At 39.5% G+C, this 19,057-nt stretch overlaps 2 protein-coding genes across 3 annotated transcripts in view; both read left to right on the forward strand.

Moving 5' to 3' along the window:
- Positions 1-517: 517 nt before the first annotated feature.
- On the forward strand, positions 518-9,104 carry prpf18 (PRP18 pre-mRNA processing factor 18 homolog (yeast)). Of its 2 annotated transcripts, XM_063901064.1 has the most exons (11): positions 518-720; positions 1,620-1,697; positions 1,927-1,953; positions 3,153-3,254; positions 3,350-3,463; positions 4,819-4,965; positions 5,264-5,332; positions 5,606-5,746; positions 5,850-5,921; positions 6,012-6,167; positions 8,464-9,104. In XM_063901064.1, the coding sequence occupies exons 1-11, from the start codon at positions 655-657 to the stop codon at positions 8,542-8,544; spliced, it is 1,053 nt and encodes a 350-aa protein (XP_063757134.1). In that variant the 5' UTR covers positions 518-654; the 3' UTR covers positions 8,545-9,104. The 2 variants fall into 2 exon arrangements, with proteins under 2 accessions (XP_063757134.1, XP_063757143.1); XM_063901073.1 differs by lacking the exon at positions 1,927-1,953 and having other exon boundaries at positions 519-720.
- A 3,727-nt stretch (positions 9,105-12,831) lies between these two features.
- si:dkey-234i14.6 (uncharacterized) overlaps positions 12,832-19,057 on the forward strand; it is a 94,669-nt gene continuing 88,443 nt past the window's right edge. Inside the window, exons 1-4 of the mRNA XM_063901045.1 lie at positions 12,832-13,484; positions 15,352-15,528; positions 17,141-17,350; positions 18,645-18,858. Of these exons, the coding sequence (XP_063757115.1) occupies positions 12,999-13,484; positions 15,352-15,528; positions 17,141-17,350; positions 18,645-18,858 (1,087 nt within the window). The 5' untranslated portion in view covers positions 12,832-12,998. The remainder of the gene's footprint in view (positions 13,485-15,351; positions 15,529-17,140; positions 17,351-18,644; positions 18,859-19,057) is intronic.

Genomic DNA, 19,057 nt, shown 5'->3' on the forward strand with positions numbered 1-19,057 from the left:
ATACATTTTCCCTCCCTCATGTCATGACCTCGCTTCAGGCTGCAGTAGGCTATACATTCTGAGTCACTGGCAGAAAATAGAAGGTATAGTGTACTTATACAAGCGCAGGCCACTTAAGTTGGTCTTACTTGTTTTATCATTTCCACAAAAGGGGTTTTCATTTTTGTGTCAGACCTAGCAAAAACTGAGATTTAAAAGGAATGGACTTACAAGACGAAACCAACACTCACAGACTATTTTGAGCTATTTTGTACCATCTTGCAAGTGGTCGAATATTGCAGCAAAATAAAGGAAGCTCCAGGAGCCCCTATTTGATTTAGTCCTTTATTTTTTTAGAATATGCACACAACAATAGCGGAAGGGCAAGGTCAGATTAGATTACTCCAAAAATGCTTTGAGTATATATTCTTACAGTGCTTTGTTAACATTTTATAATAATAATTGTAACATGCCATTGTATGCTACATAACAGCACTGTAACTTGCAGTTGCTATCACTATCACCGAAGACTCTTATATTGAAATTCAGTGGTTCGTGTCGGTTTTAAGGTCAACTTCCGGGTTAAGCGTGTATGTGGTGGCGTTGTTACAAAAGTCCTACTTGTGTATTTGTTTGTTAAAATAAACGACTTACAACCACCATTACTTAACAGAAATGGATATACTAAAGGCTGAGATCGCAAGGAAAAGAAAACTCATCGAAGACAAAAGCCTCGTTGACGTGAGTAGCTGATTAAGTCGCTTGTTATTGTTAGCTTGGTAACTTAGCCCTGTTGCTAATATCTTTACTAGCGTTAATTTAGCTAATGCTGGCTAACTCACACCGTTTCCTTTACAGAATCATGTATGTTTATACACCTATCAATACATAGGCCTGTTTGAACTACACGTTCTGATATAGCTTACTGTAGGTCAGTAGGTTTAGGTCACTAAAAAAAAACAGCAAACATTAGCAAGTGCGTAACGTGGCGTTAACGTTGCATGCATGGGTGTGCAGGCTGTTTCTGAAGTTTTAAGGTATTATTAAACTGCAGTCAGATGTGCTTGCTCCCTGTTGAGAAAATACTGGGATTTAAACCTAAAACCTTAAATAGTACACACAAATAAAACCCATTAAATATACTAAGCTTCTAATAAAGTATGTGTAATTTATTCGAATAAGCTCATGGGTTGATGATTGGTGATATTAGTCTCTGTTCTGTAATACAGAAAATATGTTAAAGGTTAGGGAATATCAATTCTAAAATAAATGTTCAGTACCCTGTCATCCTTAAATATGTAACTTATAATGTTCATACATAACATACAAATATCTGACACCTCTAACTCAAGTCCACATTCAGAAGTGCTTTGTTAAAAAAAGTAGTTGTGTTATTTATCATTGCTAAATACTTTCACACTAAGTCCAACACAAAGGGAAACACTAGTGCTGTTGTGTATTCAAGATAAACATACTACCATCATAAAGAAAAGAAAGAGGAAAACATGTGCCATCTTTGTTGTGAGAGCTTTACTATTTTATACCATTCTAGTATTGGCCACTAGTATGATGTTTTCATTGCTTGTATATAGAGTTTTGTTATAAATGTTATAACAATTCAATTATCTTTGTGCTTTCAGGACAACAAGAAATTCTTCAAAAGGTCTGATCTTGCACGCAAGGAACAAGAAGATTACTTCATAAGATGTGGATATAAGGTAGATGTCAAGATCACTCTCTTTTTTACTCTCACATATACACACAAACGCAAATAAATCACTGCCTTTCTCCAGTTCAGTTTTGTTTCATGTTTGCTTTGACACTTGTAATACTGTAATTAAACCTTTGCCAGGAAACAAAATAAGGTCAGGCTTTGATGCTCAGGTGTACATTGGTGTTTGTGTTTGCTGTTTTTCCCCAACCTGCCTCTGCTGCCTGCATCGGTAGTTTCAAAGAGAGACTCCTGAGAGCCAGGTATGGGATTGCACAGTGAAAGTAGCTGACAGGATGCATGATAAAAAGACAAAGCACACTGTGTCCCAAAGGCTTCCGCTTCCTTGGCACCCTTTTTGAAAGTTTGCTCACTAAAGCCAGTGATGATGAAAAAAAAAGAAATAGTTTAGACATCTTTTACTTTCGAGTAAACCCCATGAAGCCTGGGTTATCTCAGTCAGTGAACACGTCCCTTCCTAATGTAAACGATAATTTGGTGTATTCCAGAACATTTTTAATATTCATAGATTTTTCTTTGTCTTGTCAATTGCAGAAATACATTTGAAAATATTATTTAAACCTGCATTAAATTAATTTGCTAAACAACCACATGCTTCCAACATACCACCTTTGTCCATATTTATGCTCTTCACCGTTTATTTGTATATGCAGCAACCATCATGACAACTAGATTATACACTGGACCATTTTTGTGTTTCCAACTTTGTACAAACACAGAAAATCACTTGGCAGAAACTCAGGGAACAAGGAAAGGAATCGACAAAGCCAAGTGGGACACAGACATGGTGTGGATTTCAGCATGGGATACTGAACTGAAATAAAAAATAATTGTGTTAACGAGTCGAGTTTCTTATTTTGCAAATAATGACAGCAGCTTTTATATTTAGACAAACGATGCGTTAATCCAGTTTTTTGTCCCTAGTTTGCTTTGCCTTGTAACAGTTGCTCCATGGAAAGCTGCATTTCTCTTCTACTTTGTGCAAAGCTTAACATGTCAATTGATCAAGCTGTGCTCTTTGTACACATGCAGTATACTTGTTTTTTATTTGAGAACAGACCGTTGTTTGTTTGGGAGGCTTTTTGCAATCAGTTTCTGTTTGTTCTTTTAGATTGTGCCCCTAGCACCACAATCTAAGAGTGCTGAGATTGCATGTGCCTTTTAAAAGCATGATCTGGTATTATATTGCTACAATAATTACTGAATATGTTTTGCCTGTGATTAGACTTGTGAATAGACAAATGGAAATAAGATGAATTTTATTTTAAAATCTTGATTAAAGCTTTTTTTTGTTTGTACATTATAAGATGACCATAGTGACACAACCTCTTTATACCTAGGGTCTTTTTAGGAGGTTGTTACAAACCATGTTATAGTTGTTTCACCTTCAATTATTCCTTTGATAAAAATATATTGATTTTCCCTCCATTTTGTCCAAAAGATTGATAACAAAGAAGAAGATGAGCCATCCACCTCAGCAAATCCAGTGTTAGAACTGGAACTAACAGAAGAGAAACTGCCAATGACACTGTCAAGACAGGAAGTGAGTAAATCTAAATTATTAACATTTGCCTCAAAGTCATTTTTCTTTCCATGTTAGAAGTTAATGCTCATTTTTGCATCACTGTGTTTGTAAAGGTAATTCGACGACTTAGAGAGCGAGGGGAACCCGTCCGAATGTTTGCAGAGTCTGATTACGATGCCTTCCAGAGACTCAGGAAGATTGAGATTCTGACTCCTGAAGTTAACAAGGTAGGACTCTTTGTGATGAAACATCATCCATCAAAGATATCCGGATTTAAGTCCATTCTGGAAAACAACCACACAGTATACTCTACATTGTAAAGTACGTCATGTTCCTTTACCATCGTCATTTTATTGTGCTACTTTTTACTAAGATGCAGTAAAGTTGTGTGAGGCAATCAGAGTTGTGCTATTTTTGCGTGATTTAAAGGGATAGTCCGAAAATTGACCCCAGGGCCTTTTTCTGCATGAAAACTGATCAAGTAAGCCCTCCAGAGTTTTTTTCGTTCATCAACCAGTATTGAGCTTGCCTGGAAAAACCGGGAGCAACGCTAATAGCCAAAATGGCTTACAATGCATTCGATTGGGGCAGTGCGCAGAACGCTTCCAAAACAGCATTTTTTAACCACTAACATTGCTCTAAATAGCACCAAACCTCTGCAGTAGCATGACCAGGGTCCCTACACATAAAACGGAGCACCAACAACATAGTTTGCAAACCCGAAGTTTATTAAAAATAACTGTTTTACAAGACTCACCAACTGCCCCTCATTCCAGGTCCTCTCCAAGGAAAGTCCGCACAAGTTGATTATCGAATGCACCGAAGTTCAGTTCAAGGAGGAATGTATAATTTCAATGAAAGGAGTTGCATGTAAGTTACAGGCATCTCCTTTCATTTCCGAGTCAACACACACTAGATATGAATTTCCGTGGAATTATACATTCCAAAACATTCCTCCTTGAACTGAACTCCGGGGCATTCGATAATCGATTAGTGATATTGTTCTCATTTTTAAAGTGGACATTCCCCCCCCCCTAGCTTTTCTTAGCAGTATTACTGTTAGTGGACCAAAGACAACTAGAACACTTATTGTTTTCCACAAAGCCAACAACTATTGACATTCAGTGACCTATTCATACCATCATGGAAAAAGCAAGGAATATATTTAAAATGATAATTTATTCCTAATGTTGCTCAGAGAAATCTCCGCCCACGGCTTATTACGCCATCCAGCGGTGTAGAGTGCAGGCAGTCTCAATCTTTCCTTGAAACTGCACATGAGCATTGGACAAAAATTTGGAGCTAGTACCACTATCATTTGGATAAAAGTTGGCATCATTGCACAGAACACATTGCATTTTGTTATCAACAGCTTTGTTCTCTAAACTGAGCCTTCATTTCTTCCGGAGATTGTACTTGTTGGCATAGTGAAATCAAAGCTTAGCCAATCTCTAAGCAAAGCCTTAACGTTGTGCAATCAACGTTAATTTTAGTGTCATATGTTATAGCAAACATTCATGTGTATTGCCACTTTATATACAGTATTCCGGTCGACACTGTTTAACACTGCCTCTGTGTGTAGGGCTTGAGGAATGACCTGAAAGCAGCTATGGACAAAATTGACGCGCAGTACCTGAATGAGATTGTTGGAGGAACCGAGCCAGGAGAAGTTGACACGCAGCATGACCTGAAAGTGCATGAAGAAAACACCACTATAGAAGAATTGGAGGTACAATGTATAATAAGCATTTATCAGTTAACAGTTTCAAGTATTTTCTTTCTGGTAACTGGTTGGGCGTTTTGTTAATACTGAATAATGTTAATTTATAACTTTTTATAAATGTTGTTGTAACCAGCAAAACAATGTATAAGTTCAATTTTCTTTTTATAAATGGTGTTCTTTATTACGTTAAGGTTACGATGCAGTTTATGTCTTATACTGAAGCTGTACCTTTGCTGTTGTAACGCTGTACATTTTCTACCTGTGTGACGAATAAAACGTTTGTGATTTCTGAACTCTTATCCAGGCTCTTGGTAAAACTCTTGGCACAGGAGATGATAACGGAGACCAGGATGTTATCGACAAGTTCTTGAGGGTAAGACAAGAAAATAATCCTCTCACTTTAAACTAGAGCGAGCTTTTTGATAAAACATGTTTAACATTACTGTGGATGCTGATTACGTCGTTCATTTACAGTGTTGATTTGCACGGTTATTAACTAGATCAAAAAATATTATGAGGTGTGTGATGATTGGAGGATTTTGTTATGTGCTTTAACCCAATTCAAGATAAAAATCCTACTGTCTTCTGTCTCTCACCATTTCAATACTTATGGTCCTGTTTCGTCTCATTTCCTGTTGCATTCTAGTTTCTTCTTGGTGTTTGGGCCAAAGACCTGAACAGCCGGGAGGACCATGTGAAGAGAAGTGTTCAGGGAAAGCTGGCCAGTGCAACTCACTCACAGACCGAGTCTTACCTCAAACCTCTTTTCAGGAAGCTCAGGAAAAAGGTAAAATTTTTGGAGTGAATAGAAAAACTGCAGGGATGTTTTTTTAATTAAAAATGTCTTTCTTAATTTGTAATGGTTATACATTCTCTATCATGTCATTCAGAATTTACCAGCTGACATCAAAGAGTCAATCACAGACATCATCAAGTTCATGTTGGAGAGAGAATATGTCAAGGTTTGTTATTATCTGAAAAACAGTGTTGGTCCATTTAAGCCCTTTTTAACAATTTACAAATGTATGAACTATATTCAATGTTTTGTCCAGGCGAATGATGCCTACCTGCAGATGGCCATAGGGAATGCTCCCTGGCCCATTGGTGTGACCATGGTGGGTATCCACGCTCGTACTGGGCGAGAGAAGATCTTCTCCAAGCATGTGGCCCACGTCCTCAACGATGAGACGCAGAGAAAATATATCCAGGTGAGACCCTGAGATTATCCTCTACAGATAGCATCTAAATCTACAGTGGGGAGAACAAGTATTTGATACACTGCCGATCTTGCAGGTTTTCCCACTTACAAAGCATGTAGAAGTCTGTAATTGTTATCATAGGTACACTTCAACTGTGAGAGACGGAATCTAAAACAAAAATCCAGAAAATCACATTGTATGATTTTTTAAATAATTAATTTGCATTTTATTGCATGACAGAAGTATTTGATCACCTACCAGCCAGTAAGAATTCCGGCTCTCACAGACCTGCTAGTATTTCTTTAAGAAGCCCTCCTGTTCTCCACTCATTACTTGTATTAACTGCACATGTTTGAACTCGTTACCTGTATAAAAGAGACCTGTCCACACACTCAATTAAACAGACTCCAGCCTCTCCACAATGGCCAAGACCAGAGAGCTGTGTAAGGACATCAGGGATAAAATTGCAGACCTGCAAAAGGCTGGGATGGGCTACAGGACAATAGGCAAGCAGCTTGGTGAGAAGGCAACAACTGTTGGCGCAATTATTAGAAAATGGAAGAAGTCCAAGATGACGGTCAATCTCCCTCGGTCTGCGGCTCCATGCAAGATCTCACCCCGTGGGGCATCAATGATCATGAGGAAGGTGAGGGATCAGCCCAGTACTACACGGCAGGACCTGGTCAATGACCTGAAGAGAGCTGGGACCACAGTCTCAAAGAAAACCATTAGTAACACACTACGCCGTCATGGATTAAAATCCTGCAGCGCACGCAAGGTCCCCCTGCTCAAGCCAGCGCATGTCCTGGCCCGTCTGAAGTTTGCCAATGACCATCTGGATAATATAGAGGAGGAATGGGAGAAGGTCATGCGGTCTGATGAGACAAAAATAGAGCTTTTTGGTCTAAACTCCACTCGCCGTGTTTGGAGGAAGAAGAAGGATGAGTACAACCCCAAGAACACCATCCCAAACGTGAAGCATGGAGGTGGAAACATCATTCTTTGGGGATGCTTTTCTGCAAAGGGGACAGGACGACTGCACCGTATTGAGGGGAAGATGGATGGGGCCATGTATCGCGAGATCTTGGCCAACAACCTCCTTTCCTCAGTAAGAGCATTGAAGATGGCTCGTGGCTGGGTATTCCAGCATGACAACGACCCAAAACACACAGCCAGGGCAACTAAGGAGTGGCTCCGTAAGAAGCATCTCAAGGTCCTGGAGTGGCCTAGCCAGTCTCCAGACCTGAACCCATTAGAACATTTTTGGAGGGAGCTGAAAGTCCGTATTGCCCAGCGACAGCCCCGAAACCAGAAGGATCTGGAGAAGATCTATATGGAGGAGTGGGCCAAAATCCCTGCTGCAGTGTGTGCAAACCTGGTCAAGAACTACAGGAAACATCTGATCTCTGTAATTGCAAACAAAGGTTTCTGTACCAAATATTAAGTTCTGTTTTTCTGATGTATCAAATACTTATTTCATGCAGTAAAATGCAGATTAATTACTTAAAAATCATACAATGGGATTTTCTGGATTTTTGTTTTAGATTCCGTCTCTCACAGTTGAAGAGTACCTATGATAACAATTACAGACTTCTACATGTTTGTAGGTGGGAAAACCTGCAAAATCGGCAGTGTATCAAATACTTGTTCTCCCCACTGTATATAAGGAGGGGAATTGTTTCTAGCAAAGTGACATTCAATGTCAAATATTAATGATTGCAAGATCAGCACTCTGACAGTGTAGGAATCAATCAGTTTTTGCTGTATGCGCTATAAAACGCATGTTTGGTTATATATTCCAATATGTCATGGTTGAAGATGTTCAGGCTTATTAATCACTCAAATTATATTATTTGTATTCCCAATTTAATTTGTATTACTTAAATAGGAGAGTACTCTTATCTACATGGCATTTCTGTGCTTATATTTGTAAAATCACAAAATATGCAGAGGAAATCCTCTTCCTATTTACATACAGTAACATCATGTTAACACTGAATATTTAGAAAGAAGGCTATACACGTTCTGCTGCATTATACTTCCACTAGTTTACAGTCACAGCTGCATAAATTGATATTTGTTGTATATAAATAATACAACTTGTGTATTTTAGTGAGTTCAGGTTGGTTGATGATTTATATTAGTATAAACTCTGACAAATCACGACATATGCACATTCAAAAAAAGGTATAGTGTCAAATATGCCAAATCAGCTGCTATTTCACAAACTGAATTCACCAGGTAGGATATAGAAAACCTTTTCTTACATTTAACGAACAATTGCATTTTATTTTTGTTTCAACAGGGGCTGAAGAGGCTAATGACCATCTGCCAGAAACACTTCACAACTGTTCCTTCAAAGTGTGTGGAGTACAACGCTCTTTAACTTGTCACTTAATGCAGGCCAAGTCTGTCCGGTCAGTTATATCACAATACAAAATGGGAATTGTTCACAGCAATTATGGGTTTAGGTATGTCTAAACTGTGGTTGTGGCAACAATCGAAATCTTTGACATTAAGGGCCATAGAGTAAAGCTAACTTCTAGATGAAAATATCCTAGATTTATGTGGAGAAAACTCAATAACCGTTGAGTCTGATTAGACCTGTCCTTGTGAACTTCTGGGAAAACTGGGAGAACCTTTCTTTTCATGGATGCTTTGAGTCAATCCCACTGATGCAGGAAATGTAAAAAGGATCAATTGTATTTACAAATCTTATTCTGTTAATATTGGTTTTTCAAAGATTTCATTTCATGATAAAGTGTCATTAGCCAAGAAGATCCAGTGTATGTAAGTTTTATTACGCCTGTGATTCTGAACTCTTTTTTTGACAAACTTAAATTAATGCAGATTCACTGTGTGCATGCTTGAGTTTTCAGCTAATTATAAATCCAATTCAGTCTCTGTACTATCTTAGTAATAATAAAGTGTTGATTTGCTATACCAGCTGCTGGGATTGTTCTTTTTTATTCTGTGGGAAAAGTTAATCATCATCCTTCAAGATTAATTTGGTTTCTCTCTTGTCCACAGCTGGATTGCTGAATGGGACTATTCTTATCCACCATAGTTGTTTTTGGTCGTTAGAACATGCGTCTGCAGGGAAATCGTTTTTTAAATTACGAACTCTGTTAATGTGCCATGACATGCTCCAGTAACATTTTGGATTGCCCCTGTGTGGCTTAAGGATTCATTGAGAATGTAGTAGTCAGATTAAAATAGGCAATTATGTAATGTGAGTGCTTTGTGGATTGCAATTCAATGAAACAAAAAACCTAGATTTGCTACAGCTGATTGCTTATGGAAAGCTGCCAGAAGTTTGCTACGATGGTTGCATACAGCGTCACACTCTGACCTTATTACACTGAGTTACCATGGTGATCTGATGTGTTCCTTGTGGTCGTAGTGTGATCGGCTGAGCCCACGTCACCGCAGTTCCAGTCTGTCAGCTCTGAGCACGTCACCACTTGAGACTCAGCTGAAGCTGGATAGGTTGACAGTTGGCAGCGCAAACACTTGAAATATATGCTAGGTTTTCCCACTTCAACCTCCGACATGTAACCTTCAGCAAAGAATATTTTCTTTACACATACAGTGCAGAAAGATATAAATTCAAGAATGTGAACTAACCAGATCCAAACTCATTGAATGTATCCACCCATGGAGTCATCAATCTGCCTGACCTTGAGATAAACTAAGCTAAATATTTTGGCATTCGTTGAGTCAGATGTGACGTTTGCTTAGCCAGGGCCTTGAAATGATGGTACAGTGGAAAGTATTTGCAGTTCATTGTAAATTAACAAGGAATCTCTGTGTGTTGTCATCCCTGAGTGTTTGTGTGAGTTCTGTTATGTCCCAGAGCAGAACTATGCCAACGGAAAGGACACACTTTATGCTAAGAAGATATCCCAGGGGTTACAATTAGTCAAATTGGATTTCATATGAAAAGCTTACGAGGAGGATGTCAAACTGATCAATCCCAATGACATAATCATACAGTTTACAGTACAACATGTCTTGAGACATATACTGAACTATAGAAGTTATAACATGTTGAATACACTGCCGTTTCTGGATGATTATGGTTGAAACAGGTTTTCAGTAAAGAGTAACACTACATATTCATACTCCATATATTAATGCATTTTGCCAAGCAGCTGATTTCTCTCTAACTGGGAATTTCTCTCTGTGCTTTGGGTGTTTGAATCTCAAAACACGATGCTCTGATTTATGTAAGGCCTGTCTCTTGATCATATCATATCATATTCATTTCACTTCCACTTGTCCACACTACTCAAATATGTTACACACTAACAGGTGACCTCCTCCCATTCTCTTTGCAGTGACCCTGTATGTGAACATGCTGATTTAACAAGGCCTGAACTCCCTGACATCAATGAGGGCTTGTATTCATTATCTGGGGGCCCGACTAGTTTTTTTCTCTCTAATTATCTCAGATCTATGTTTGGCCCCATTACTGGCGGTAAGATGTGGTCAAAATAAAAACCTGCTTAATGTGGGCCTTTGTTTAGGTGTGGGATTGTGTCAGAGCAGGATGTGTGAGGGATCCACTCACTGTCATTATCACATTCAAATCTCCAGGATTGGTGGAAGGATACTCTCCATTGCCCATGTGTTACTGCATATATTAGCATGCCAATGTGAAAATCAAAGAAAAAAGGCAGCTTAATTGTTTTCTAGTGTCCATGGTACAGCATGTAGAAAAATGATGGGTTACATGAGAATCTATCCACTAACACGTAGAAACTTTATCTAGTCTAGTTCTCAATGTTTCATGCCTAAGTGCTTTTATTTTTCTTTAAAAGGCCATATTATTCTGCATTAAGATAAAATCAAAAGTGTATTTGTAAAATCAGTGATGCACCAAATGGGATATTTTAGCTCATGTTGTTTCCAGGTAACAACTTTCCATTCATTTCCAGGGAATGTTTTGTCTGTGGTTGGCTGCCACCTTGCAGGTCTGAGCTGTAATTAGAGCTTAATATCTCTTTTCATCTGGACTCACTGGACAGTGTGATGGTTGCCAGGCTTCTGCAGAGGTGGAAACCAATCACTGGCGGAGGCACGGCATCTCACACCAATACGCCCCTTTCTCTCTGTCTCTTTATGTGTGTGTGTTTTTCTTCTCCACCTCAGGTTCTCTCTTGATCACGAGCAATTTAACTGGATTTATAGATTGTCTCGCTATCCTTGTTATAGGAACCTCACTGTCATCCTCCTGTGAAGGCTTTGCTTTATATCAGGAGTCACTTTGGGTGTATTGATGCCATAACCACCGTCAAAGTGTTAATTATGTAAGCAGGACTCAAATGGGGCTTAAAGGTCACATTATTTAAAATGCTAAACCCTGTGATGAATGTGCAGCACTGGGGTTATTCAAGAGTGGAAGCAGAGATAAGAAATATGATGAATAATTTCTATGAAGGAGTTTGGCACTGAATGCTGTTCTTTGGTTACAATATTCATTTATTTCACTTCTTTATTTATCAAGGGGTATGAAGGTTTGAGAAGAAATGTATTTCCATTGTTTCCATATACAGTATAGAAGGGAATTGTGTTATTTCTGTACTTCACAATATAATAACAAACAGAGATGCGAACAAAGAGGTAAAGTGCATCAATGAAAATTGCTGTCAAACATGGGAAGATGTGCCTTGTTGAATAAAAAACTGTAATAAAAAACACTTAGGAATAATATGCATATAAGCAACGGGAACCTATACTACTCTTTAAAGGAGATGTCTTCACAGGTCACTGGTCTGTCACAGAGCAGAAATAAGTTGAATTAAAATGAAAAGACCAAAGCCGATGCATTATCATCTCTGTTCTGCTACTTGCAATCAATTTCAAGATGCAGCGGCAGCACATAAATGGATCTTTTCATATAATTTGTCCGTGTCCTCGGATGAGCAGTCACCATGGTGAAGTGTGTTAATGGCCACTGCTTCCTTTAGTTCAGAGAGGATAAGTAGAGGTTGGATCGAAAGGAAACATACATCTAAATTGGAATGATATACAACATTAGTTGGCAGAGTGATTAACATAGAGATAAAGTCAAATGAAATGCTTGCAAAAGGTACAGAAGAAATTAGAGATGTTTCTACAAGCAGACCTTTTCCTCTGGCTATCTTCATTCCCTTTTTTTTGCCACCAATTTAAGACTGTTGACTCTCAGCAGATACTCTGCTGCTACTGTTAGTGCGTGAGAGCGAGAGTGATCGACCTCTTGTTTTTCAACAGTAAATCAATAGTTTCTCAGAGTAATACCCAAGCACATTGTTCAGCCCTGCAGTTAGCTGTTAAGATCTATTGGGTTTTTAGCACGGGACAATCACATGCCTACGGCTAGTTTCCATTGAGTTTAGGAAGTCCTGGAATCTGAAATAAAACTGAATTAATTTTTATTTGATGACACTATTTAACACCTTACTTCAGGCTTGAGAGAGAGAGCGAGAGAGATAGTGCTAGTGGGAGAGAGAGACAGAGAGAGACAGAGAGAAAGAGAGAAAGAGAAGAGAGAGAGAGAGAAAGAGAGAGAGGGAGAGAAAGAGAGAGAGAGAGAGAGAGAGAGAGAGAGAGAGAGAGAGAGAGAGAGAGAGAGAGAGAGAGAGAGAGAGAGAGAGAGACAGACGGACAGACAGACAGAGAGCAGGGAGCTGCAACAACTCAACTTGCAGCGTCTCAGATGGTCTGGTTTGAATGTGAGCATGGATGTAACGCTTTCTCTCTTTCAGTGAATGCATGAGGAAAGGACGTTCGGCTGAATAATAAGGGGGGATTCAGCTGCTGGCTCGTTATTATAGTGCAATTCCTGTTCGCGGTATGGGCGGGTTGCAGGTAGAAAACGCTGGAGTTGGCGGTATCGGGGAAAACGCGGAGGAGAGGTATCGCGCTCTCGCCTATGACACTGCTCTGAGCACTTTGGTGGCAGTGGCCGTGTATGTGGTGGTGAAAGTGAGCCTGGACGGCTTCAGACAGTGGCGGGCCAGGATCTCGGTGCTCATCGTGGGCTCGGGTCCTGTGGGTCTGACAGCCGCCCTGGTCGCTGTCCGCTCGGGAAAGGTGCTGAAACTGACCGTGCTGGATGAGAGGTACCGGACTGCCCTGCTCTGTCGGCCCCAGCAGATCGCCCTGGATCCACGGAGTGTGAAGTTTCTGCTGGGACTCGGGGTGGACTTTGATAACATGGAGGGCTGTTGGCACAACGAGCACTTCTTCACCAGGATAGGCGTGTTTCAGGAGTACCTGCTGAGCATCCTGGAGCAGAAGAAACAGAAGGTGGACGTCAAAGTGCAGCTGGGAAACAAGGTATAGCCTCCTTACGGATTTCGGACCACAGTTTAATGAACCATTATCAATCATTCTGGCACTTCAATGCAATTGTTCTCTCAAAATACCCTTCATGTGCTTCTCTGGCAAATAGGCTATACATCCTATGTCACACAACTTCAATTTCCTCTGTTTGACCAAATAGGCTACATCACTTTTCTGGAGATAATGTGTGCAGACTTTGCATGGGGGAAAGGTAGTTTTCATGTCTCACACTACCTAATTTTGTAATGACTGTGCCTTCAAAGTCTTTCAAAACCTGATCCTCCCTTAGTGGCAGCGGTCAAAGAAAAGTGGCTGGTTTGTTCCTCCACTTCTGCAGGGGTCTGATATCTATCAGCTGTGATGATGACAGAGATGTCTGTTCATATGTCAGATCAGGTGCCCCTGAACAAGGCTGCTGTCTAATATATAGCTCACTCAATTATTTGCTGAAATATATTGATTTAGTTCAAATCATTATTTAGTTCAAAAACATTATTTCATCAAAATACAAAAAGACATTTGTTTGAAGGTATTCTCAAGCCAAATACATATTCATATAGTGATATATATATATATATATATATATATATATATATATTCATCATTCAATAGTGCATTATTATATAATCACAGATGTTATGCCTCTTTTATAAAAAAGAAATGTTTATTTGTACAGCCCTCACTGTGACCTACATGACACACACAACAACAGAAAGGTAACATGGTAACAAAGAGTCTTAGCCAGACCTCAACATAGGACTAACACAAACCCAACAACACAAAACCTTAAAAGGGTTACTCTGGGAGAAGCAGAGAGTGATCAGAGAGGGCAAACACATTTGAAAAATTCTGTGAATATTTGTGTCATGGCAGGAAACCAGAGACAATGCTGTATTACTGCTCTAGTAAGAGTTACTGTGTATGTTGTGACTGTAAAAAAAATAAAAAAAACTATCTTAGTGCTACATTTGTGTGTTGCTCCTTGTCCCTGCCTCTGGCAAACAGCTTCTTTCATCCTCAGCTTCAACGTCATCTCTGTTAGTTGGTGCTGTCCTCCCTGCTATCCATTGACTCACCAACCTTTGGACGATGGAAAGCAGGGTCAAGAGGCTCTTTGATTACAACAAACTTCAGTTTCATTTAGAGTCTCTGCTTGATTAAACAGGACATTTTGTTTGATGCATATTTAGTTTCAACCTCCTAGCCTGCCAGAGGTTCAAATGTCTGATAATGCAAAAGGTTCTTTTTAATTACCTGTTCTCTGCAGTCTAAATGGATAAAACATAGATTGTTGGATCCTGACCAATGTAAGGCTTTTTTAAAAAATCACTTTCTTCTACTCTGCCTCCTACTCTGCACAGGAAAGTACCTGTTTTATTGAGAGGCAGCCATGCATACACAGGCATAACAATAAATCTCTCTGTGAGATGCACTGTTGCCGAGACAAGCACAACCTCATGAGGCCATTTTCATGGCTTGTAAGGGTATTAATACATCGCAACTAAAATAAAAAGAAATAAAAGTATCAGCAGTAAAGAAATATCTGTAGAATTAATCTAACTAATTAACTAACTGGCAAAATATTGAATAAAGAAAATAATCATTACTTTCACCACTATCATGTAAAAGCTATTTTGAAATACTCTTGTGCCAACTATCCCACATATGTAAGCAATTAAAGATACTATGCGCAATAAGGAACATTCTTTTGAAAGCAAACTCAAATGAAAAATACAATATTTATGCTTCAGCTCAGTAAAAGCGCTGTGTCCTTCCCCTTCCAAATGCTAACTGACTGTAAATACAATTATTATATCCGATAACCAGTTTTTACTTGTTTTTTTGTCTCTTGTTGTTTCAGTTCACAGAGGAATACCTGCGGCGGATCCCGCGGAACGAGTGGCCACGTGTGATTGTGGTGGCTGATGGGTCGTGTGGTGACTCCTGCTCAGTGCTGGGCATCAGCTCTGACTACACTGTGGAGACCTGCCATGCCTATGGAGCTAATGCAACCATCGAGAGACTAGACCAGAGGCAGGTCAGGACACACACACACACACACACACACACACACACACACACACACACACACACACACACACACACACACACACACACACACACACACACACACACACACACACACACACACACACACACACACACACACACACACACACACACACACACACAAACAATCTGTAAATGCGTACATGGACATACGGAAGCATTAACTCATGTGCACACACTGAGTCATTAACCAACAGGTTACTGTTTGTGTAAAGGTTGAGAGGCAGTAGAAACAGGATATTACAGGATGTTACATTGAGAGTCTTTTATTTGTCCTCATAAAACTGAGTAAAGCCAACAGTCATGTGGACCTGCAGCAGCTCAACACAATATCTGATTCTCATATAAACAGCCAGATTACAGCAGACTGTTGGATCTCGCCTGTATCAACAGCAGCCCTATTTTCATTTTCTCATTGAATTTGATAAGAGCAGCTGTTGTTTTGATGGAAGCAGGTGACATTGATGAAAAACATGGCTAGACTCAAAGGCTGATCCCTGCCATGTGAATATGATCAAATATATATCAAAACACTCACCACAATGTTTTCACTTGGTTTGCCAAAGGTCATTCGACATTATATAAACAGATCATTCAGATACCTTGAATGGTTAATTGGAAGAGCCCCAGAAAACACTGAAAAATGAATATGGAACCCTTCCTCAGAGTGAAATTGATTTTGAGTTGTATAACATAAGCTGCAGATCAATAAAACAGGAAATCAATTGGTAAAACCATGTCATTTTTGGAAGACATCTGATCTGCCTTTGGGAGAAGAAATATTGTTCAGACTGAAAAACAAATACTGCATTCTTGCTGTTCTACGGAGGAGGAGACATTGAAACTGCAGACAAATTATATTTACAGCAGTGGTCTCCTACATCATCTGAGACATTAGCCATTGTTAGCTGCAGCTGTATCGTTCATAAAGATTTACTTGTGCTAATGATTATTACCAACAGTGACAATCTGTAGAAAAAAGAGCATTTGTTTGAAGAAACAAAGACATTGTATGAATTTGAACACAAGCATAGCCCCCCTTGCTATTCTTTGCCACCATAACCATTCATGTCACGTTCTCTGAAGTGACTGTGTGGCTGCCTTTTATTGGCCCCTTTTCTCCCTGGCTGTTTCCTGTACTGATTGAATTTACCTCTCAGGATGTGACCTGCTTGTCCCAACCATCGCTCCCATCCTTTCCCAGTCGCCTCCTGTACCCTCACTATCTCCCTTGGTTGTGATAAATGCTGTTTTATCCCACTTGGCTGTCTTATGTCATTGAAAATAAAATTGATCCATTCTGGCTTGAGGGAAAATGGGGCGTCCTTGCCAGAATAAAGCACTGAATAAAAATCAAGCTATTCTTACCTCCACTCAAATGATTGCAGCCCCACAGGAAGATATGAATAATGCTGTAATGTGTTCACCACATGAACATAACAGAATGCTAAGATAATAATTAGATATCTTTTTAATGTCCAATGACAAATATGACATTAATCTCCTTGTATATTTTTATGATATCTGAAATTATTTGATCTTTTTTCTCTTCTTTCTTTACTTGCCTCTCCTTTTTGCAGGTACCCACACCTGAGATCCGTGCCCACAGCCTCTACTTCGACCTGTCGGCTTACGGGATGGAGGCCCTCCGAGAGCACCGAAATCCAACGGCCAAACCTGGCTTCCACCTGAAAATCTATGGCACCTTCAGAAACCGCTACATGGCCCTCCTCTGCCCTGCCTCTGACACAAAGATGGTCCGCTTCCTCAGGCACACGGCCAACTCCTCTGTGAGACTCTCTTTATACTTTTGATCAAATCTGAGATATGCTTACTTATTGTTGATGTTAAAGACTCCAGATCTGTATGATGTTCTGCAGTTTTTCCATGTTAATGCCCAGGAGACACAGATAATAATATCTCAGTAAACAGCACTGTGCTGAAATAGCTACTTATTGCTCACCTTTCATTCAGCAAATGGGCTTTGACTGCACTATTTTGGGAGTCCATTAGTGTCTTTATGTGGGTGTATGTTTGCGTGAGTGAGTGTGTAAGTGTTTAAGTCTGTGGATGTGGTTGAGTGTGAGTGTGTCTAAGGCAAAGAGAGCATGAGACGAAGAAATGGGGAAAGAGAAAATAAACATCACTGGTGTTTTTGTCTACCGAGGCCATCTGTACCCTTCCCTTTTATACCTCAGTGAACAAGTGGTGCGCAGGATCTTTTCTTCATGTGCTCAACTACAGGCTGTGGGTGCATTTACAACCGCTGGGCAGTCTGTGTTTTATTTACACACTCTATGTTTCATGACAAGTACTGCTCTGGACATATGTAGCCTGGAGTGTGTAGTACACACAGGTACGTAGCAAGACTATCCTTGGAGGACTTGTTGCTATGTGGGTGGCCAATCAGATACACTGTTACTTAGTTACAGATGACTCTGTAAGTATGGGTCGAAGAAGTGCAGAGTTTAGCAGAATGAATGTGCAAGGCTTGTCACTCAATACCCACAATTGCTTTGAAATCAATGAAAAGGCTCAAAAAAGGTTTTTTTTCGGTGTCCACACATCAACATGAAATGATAAAGTGCTTTCATGAGTCACAGTTGCTTTGGTACACACAGAAAAAAAGCTGCACCAAAACCTTGAGAAGTGGGTTTTTCTTTTGACCTACAGAGGGTTATTAAAAGAGACAGTTTAAATGGGCAGCTACTTATGGTTTTTTCATCATGGATCAATCTGCAAATATATTTTTTAATTATTTGGTAAATTGCTTTGCTTTGGATAAGGAATTTAAAAACATTACAATTAATGTGTATATCCTGTCAGATATGCGTTTTCATATCATATGACAAAGACACGCAAACTTTGCTTGCAAAATCATAGAAATAATCAATTTGATGTTCACAATAGTGGCATTGTAATTTCTGTTCATCAATGAATCCATTTAATAAAGGGTGGTAAAATAATCAAGGTTAATGTTATAATGCTTATAAGGAACTCACTTTACAAGCAGATTTGTTAAAAAATGGTAAGTTACACCTTTAACTAATGCTATAAATGACATCTTTCTGTTTCTCTTGCCAGATCATGAAGAACATTTTCCACCAGTCATTCAATGTTTATAAGACAGACATAGAGCCCCGTCTAAATGATGTCACTCTCCACCACATGCAGTGCAGTCGCCGTCTTTTTGAGATTCAGTTATCACACAGACGCATCAGTGCTGCCTACATAGAGGGGGACAATGTGGCGGTCACTGTGGAGGGGGAGGCAGCACGTGTCCTCAACTTCGACACAGGTACAGATTTCTTTAAAACCTTGTTTATTGCTTTGCTGAGAATAAAAAGGGATATTTTGCCCTTTGACACTCTACAAGATTCTAATATGTAATGTTACACTTTCTTTGTCCTCAAAGTATTGATTAAGGTGAAACATTATATAAAGCAGAACAGAGAGCCCTCTGAATACATGAGACAGAGTGAGAAAAAGCAATATGG

The sequence above is a fragment of the Eleginops maclovinus genome, chromosome 2 (assembly GCF_036324505.1).
Source record: "Eleginops maclovinus isolate JMC-PN-2008 ecotype Puerto Natales chromosome 2, JC_Emac_rtc_rv5, whole genome shotgun sequence".
In the NCBI taxonomy this organism is placed as follows: Eukaryota; Metazoa; Chordata; class Actinopteri; order Perciformes; family Eleginopidae; genus Eleginops; species Eleginops maclovinus.